Source organism: Leucopleurus acutus (genome assembly GCF_964270905.1).
Source record: "Leucopleurus acutus genome assembly, chromosome: X".
NCBI classification, from domain to species: domain Eukaryota; kingdom Metazoa; phylum Chordata; class Mammalia; order Artiodactyla; family Delphinidae; genus Leucopleurus; species Leucopleurus acutus.
Genome location: NC_139148.1, coordinates 129,587,823 through 129,593,348, shown reverse-complemented (window position 1 = coordinate 129,593,348; position 5,526 = coordinate 129,587,823). Strand labels below are relative to the sequence as shown.

The 5,526-nt window shown below is 58.4% G+C and overlaps 1 protein-coding gene across 1 annotated transcript; it reads right to left on the bottom strand.

Annotated features, from left to right (window-relative positions):
* Nucleotides 1-1,341: 1,341 nt before the first annotated feature.
* Nucleotides 1,342-4,449, bottom strand: LOC309978653 (paraneoplastic antigen Ma6F-like; the record flags this gene model as incomplete). The annotated part of the gene is made up of 4 exons (XM_082865154.1): nt 1,342-2,784; nt 2,980-3,062; nt 3,225-3,273; nt 3,781-4,449. 4 exons carry the CDS (start codon nt 4,447-4,449, stop codon nt 1,342-1,344), a joined length of 2,244 nt encoding a protein of 747 aa, XP_082721280.1.
* Between the last annotated feature and the right edge of the window lie 1,077 nt (nt 4,450-5,526).

Sequence of the window (5,526 nt, the reverse complement as noted above, 5' to 3'; positions counted from 1 at the left end):
CTATTATTTTAGAACAGTTCTAGGTTCACAGTAATATTGAGTAGTTCTAGGTTCACAGTAATATTGAGTAGAGGAGGTAAGGAGATTTCCCATATGCACTCTACACCCAGTCTTGCATAGCCTCTCCTATTATCAACATCCCCCACCAGAGTGGTGTATTTATTACAATTGATGAGCCTATATGAACATATCATCATCATCCAAAGTCCATAGTTTACATTAGGGTTCATTCTTGGTGTAGTATATTCTATGGACAAATCTATAATACGGTAAGTCCCCTACATATGAGCAAGTTCAATTCCGAGAGCATGTTCATAAGACCAATTTGTTCATAAGTCTTAGATACCCAACTAAAACAGTTGGCTATATTGTACAGTAATGTAATAGGTTTATAATACTTTTCATAGAAATAACATATAAAAAACTAACAAACACAAAAAATAAAGAAAACATTTAAAATCTTACAGAACAGTACATTGAAAAGTACAGTAGTACTGTACAACAGCTAGCATCCAGGGGCTGGCATCGAGTGAACCGTCAAGAAGAGGCCGCATGGGTGGCCTCTCACCAGGACGATGGGCGCTGGCAATGCCTGCACCCCCCCAAGACAACTGATCCCCCTGTGGCTCACATGCCCAGGGCCCGGCCCTGCCCTATGGCGGGCACAGGACAGTCCCACAGCAGGGCGCACGCCACCAAGCCGGGGACGTGAGTCCCGAGGAACAACGGGGTGGCCCAGCACAACACAAGCCCTGGGGGGCCTCCCGCAGACCTCCTGCAGCCCCGGTCAAGGTCTTCCTTCCCAAGGTCCCGGGTGGGAGCCCAGGTCCTGGGGTGGGTGCTGGCTGTGACCTCGTCCATCCCGTCCTCCCCGCCGGCTCCTGAGACTGGGCTTCGGGTCTCCGTGCCAGGGCCGGGGTGGGGCGGACTGCTCAGAGGAGAACACACGCACATTTCCACAACAACAAGCAGCGCTGGGCCTGAATCTATGCCCAGAAAGCACACGTTGAGCTCATGACACCGGCCCACAGAGACCAGAGCCTTGGCTGGCACGTGGTGCACCTCAGGGCTCTGTGGGGAGACGATGGCTAGGGTGTGTGTGTTGGGGGGAGGGGAGCGGGGGTTGGGGTGTTCCTTGACACCTGGGTTCCTCTGGGGCCTACAGGGACACATTTGGGCTTGCCAATACAGGGAGCAACCTGCCCCAGGGGATGATGAATAGGGGTCCCGTCTCAGGAGGGAGGCCCAGGCACCTTGAGTGGCCCCTAATATGGGGCCAGTAGGCTGCCAGGCCTGGCCTCCCCCTGCCTCCAAGCCTGGGGGCCCTGGGACCTGCTGAGCCTACTGGCCCGAGGTGGACCCCGGGGGGCTCATCTCTGCAGCCCCGTCCTCATTTCCCAGCTCTTTTGGGGTGGGCTTGAGCCCCTCCTCAGAGGTCTCCTCAGCCTCCTGGCCTCCTGCCTGGGCGAGGCCCTCTGGCTCCCAGCCAGGACCTCCTGGGGCCACCAGGGAAGCACTGCCCATCCGGCCAGGCATGGGGACTCCGGGGGCATCTGAGGGTCCTGCCTGACCTAGGCCCGCAGGGGCGGCAGCACTTCCATCTTCCTGAGTGGCCACGGACACCTTGCTGGTCTCCTCAGGGCCAGGGGCTGCCCTGGCGGCACCATGGTCTTCAGGGGCTGCCCTGGTGGCACCATGGTCTTCAGGGGCCGCCTCGCCAGCCTTGGCAGTGCCGGCAACTGCCGCACTGGCCTCCTCACGTGCCGGGTGGTCCTCGGCGCTCCCTTCCTTGGAACGGGCGGCCTGCGCGGTGATATCTTCACCGGCCGGGGAGGCCTTGGTGCCATGTGCAGTGGTGCCTGCGGTGATGGCCTCATGGGCCGGGGCGGCCTGGGCGGCTGCTGCCAGGACTGCAACGTCCACACGGGCCTCTTCCTGCCCTGGGAAGTGCTCCCTGCTAGCCGGGTCGGCGTCCCAGGCCTCGGTCTTCTGGATGAGCCGCAGCATCCCCGCAAAGCCGGGAGGCCTCCTCATCAGCCGCCTCCTCCTCAGCGTGTCCCGGAGCGTGTCGTTCAGCCGGGCCCGCATCAGCACCTGCCGGGCACGCACCTGGTCCGCCATGGCCGGGTGGATGGCCCCCTTCTCCAGGGCCGACTGCAGCAGGCCTTCCAGGCGCATCACGTACGCAGAGAGAGTCTCCTGGGGCCGCTGGGCACAGGTCACGAACTTCAGCCGAGCACTCCCCCGGGGGTCCTTGTTCCCAAACACCTGCACCAGCGCGGCCAGGCAGTCCTGGGCAGCCAGCTCGGGATCTTCCACCAGGAGGCCGCACAGGAGGTCCAGCGCGGGGCCGCGCAAGCTCTCCACCAGCCTTCTCCTCCTCTCCCTCTCAGACACGTGGCGCCACAGGTGCAGCGTGTGGCTGGCCTGCTCCAGCCAGCTCTCAGAGGACCCTTCCCCGTGGCCTGGCTCTTCCATCCCAGAGAAGGTTCCCAGCTCCTGGTAGCCCATGCTGTCCAGCACGGGCTGCGAGGCCTGCCTCCACTGCTGGGTCCCGGGCCCTGCCTCACCCATGGCGCCTGCCGCTGTCACAACTGCTTCCTCAGGCGCAGCCATTGCCCCGCCCGTGGGTCCTGCCATACTCAGAAGTCCTGCCACGCCTGCAACATTTCTGTAACCTGCAGCTCCTTCCTCATCTGACTCAGCTCCTGCTTCACCTTCAGCTCCTGCTTGACCCTCAGCTCCTGCTTCACCCTCAGCTCCTTCCAGACCTGCAGCTCCTTCCTCACCTTCAGCTCCCTCCTCACCTTCAGCTCCCTCCTCACCTGAAGCTCCTGCCTCACCTGCAGCTCCCTCCTCACCTGCAGCTCCTTCCTCATCTGGCTCAGCTCCTGCTTCACCTGCATCTCCTGCTTCACCTGCAGCTCCTTCCTCGCCTGCAGCTCCTGCCTCATCTGAGGCTCCCTCCTCACCTGCGGCTCCTGCCTCACCTGAGGCTCCCTCCTCACCTGCAGCTCCTTCCTCACTTGCAGCTCCTGCCTCACCTGCAACTCCTGCCTCACCTGAGGTTCTGTCGTCACCTGCAGCTCCTTCCTCATCTGACACTCCTGCTTCACCTTCAGCTCCTGCTTGACCCTCAGATCTTTCCCCACCTGCAGCTCCTGCCTCACCTGAGGCTCCCTCCTCACCTGCAGCTCCTTCCGCACCTGCATCTCCTGCCTCACCTGCAGCTCCCGCCTCACCTGCAGCTCCCTCCTCACCTGCAGCTCCTTCCTCACCTGCATCTCCTGCCTCACCTTCAGCTCCCTCCTCACCTGCAGCTCCCTCACCTGCAGCTCCCTCATCTTCAGCTCCCTCCTCACCTTCAGCTCCCTCCTCACCTGCAGCTCCCTTCTCACCTGCACCTCCCTCCTCACCTTCATCTCCCTCCTCACCTGCAGCTCCCTTCTCACCTGCACCTCCCTCCTCACCTTCAGCTCCCTCCTCACCTTCAGCTCCCTCCTCACCTAAGGCTTCCTCCTCACCTGTGTCTCCCTCCATACCTGCGACTCCCTCCTCACCTGAAGCTCCCACCTCACCTGCAGCTCCCTCCTCACCTTCAGCTCTCTCCTCACCTTCAGCTCCCTCCTCACCTTCAGCTCCCTCCTCACCTTCAGCTCTCTCCTCACCTGCACCTCCCTCCTCACCTGCAGCTCCCTCCTCACCTTCAGCTCCTGCTTCACCCTCAGCTCCTTCCAGACCTGCAGCTCCTTCCTCACCTTCAGCTCCCTCCTCACCTGCAGCTCCCTTCTCACCTGCACCTCCCTCACCTTCAGCTCCCTCCTCACCTGCAGCTCCTGCCTCACCTTCAGCTCCCTCCTCACCTGCAGCTCCCTCCTCACCTTCAGCTCCCTCCTCTCCTGCAGCTCCCTTCCCACCTGCACCTCCCTCCTCACCTTCAGCTCCCTCCTCACCTGAAGCTCCTGCCTCACCTTCAGCTCCCTCCTCACCTGCACCTCCCTTCTCACCTAAGGCTTCCTCCTCACCTGTGTCTCCCTCCATACCTGCGACTCCCGCCTCCCCTGCAGTTCCTGCCTCACCCGCCCTGCCAACCACTGCTTGTCCCTGGGGCTGCGCAGGGCAATTGGGTCTATCCTGTGAATCAGCATCAGGGGCCTGGGGCAGGCAGACCACAGTCCAGGGCCCTCCCTTGCCTGGTATTTGGCGGGGGAGCGAGCTTCGATTTAAACACTCAGCAAACTCGACCAGGGCAACACTCGACCCCAGCTCCTTTCTGTAGACCTTGCCCAGCACTCGGTACCTGCCCAGGGAACGCAGGGCAGCCTGCACAGCCTCCTGGAATTCCTGGTCTTTGCAGTCATCTGGGATTCCCAGGATGAGCAGAGATCGCTGAGCGTTCACGCCCATCGACCTGCACCAGTCCCGCAATACCGCCAGAGCCATCGCCATCTTCGAGGACCTGAGGGTGGGGGGAAGCGATCAAACAGGTGTGCACAGGCTGTTGAAGTGTGGGAACCGGCCTGTGGGTGCAAAGAGGAGAGACTCATGTTTGTGCCACACAGCCCACCCTAGTGCCCCTCACAGCAGCAGCCTGGAGCACCTCCCTGCCCTGTTTGGTTTGTTTGACTTTAGGAAAGTTTTTTTATAAATTACATTTATTTACAAGATAGAAGGCTAGGGACTTCCCTGGTGGCGCAGTGGTTAAGAATCCACCTGCCAGTGCAGGGGACACAGGTTCGATCCCTGGTCCGGGAAGATCCCACAAGCCGCGGAGCAACTAACCCCACGCGCCACAACCACTGACCCAGCGCTCTAGAGCCCACGAGCCACAACTACTGAGCCCACGTGACACAACCTCTGAAGCCCACATGCCTGGAGCCCGTGCTCTGCAACAAGAGAAGCCACCGTAATGAGAGGCCTGCGCACCGCAACGAAGAGTAGCCCCCGCTCGCTGCACCTAGAGAAAGCCCGCGCGCAGCAACAAAGACCCAACGCAGCCCAAAGTAAAAATAAAATTTAAAAATAATAACAAAAGAGCACTTGTTGCGTACGACTCAAGAAACAATAATAAAATAACTAAAATAATTTTTTTAAAAAGACAGATAGAAGGCTCGTCACCTTTTCTACATTTCTGGCCTCAGTTTTAGGAAGCTGCCTTTTTCCCAAGGAATTTTTCAAGTCTTCCAATTTGTTAGCATAAACATTTCCACAATGTCCCATAATATTCCCCTATACCCCTTTGTTAATGCACCTCTGATCCGTAACGTTGGCCCTCTTTCATTCCTCCTATTGGGGATCAGCGTTCTTTCTGTTTCCGTGATTCATCGTTCTAGGACTTGCTCGGTTTCCTTGCTCTTTTGAAAGAAGCGCATGGCTTCGTTCACCGTGTCCATAATTTGCTTTCTATCACTGATTTCCTCTCTTAGCTCTCTTTTTTTTTTTGATATGCATTTTTTTATCATTTTTTTAACATCTTTATTGGAGTATAATTGCTTTACAATGGTATGTTAGTTTCAGCTTCACAAC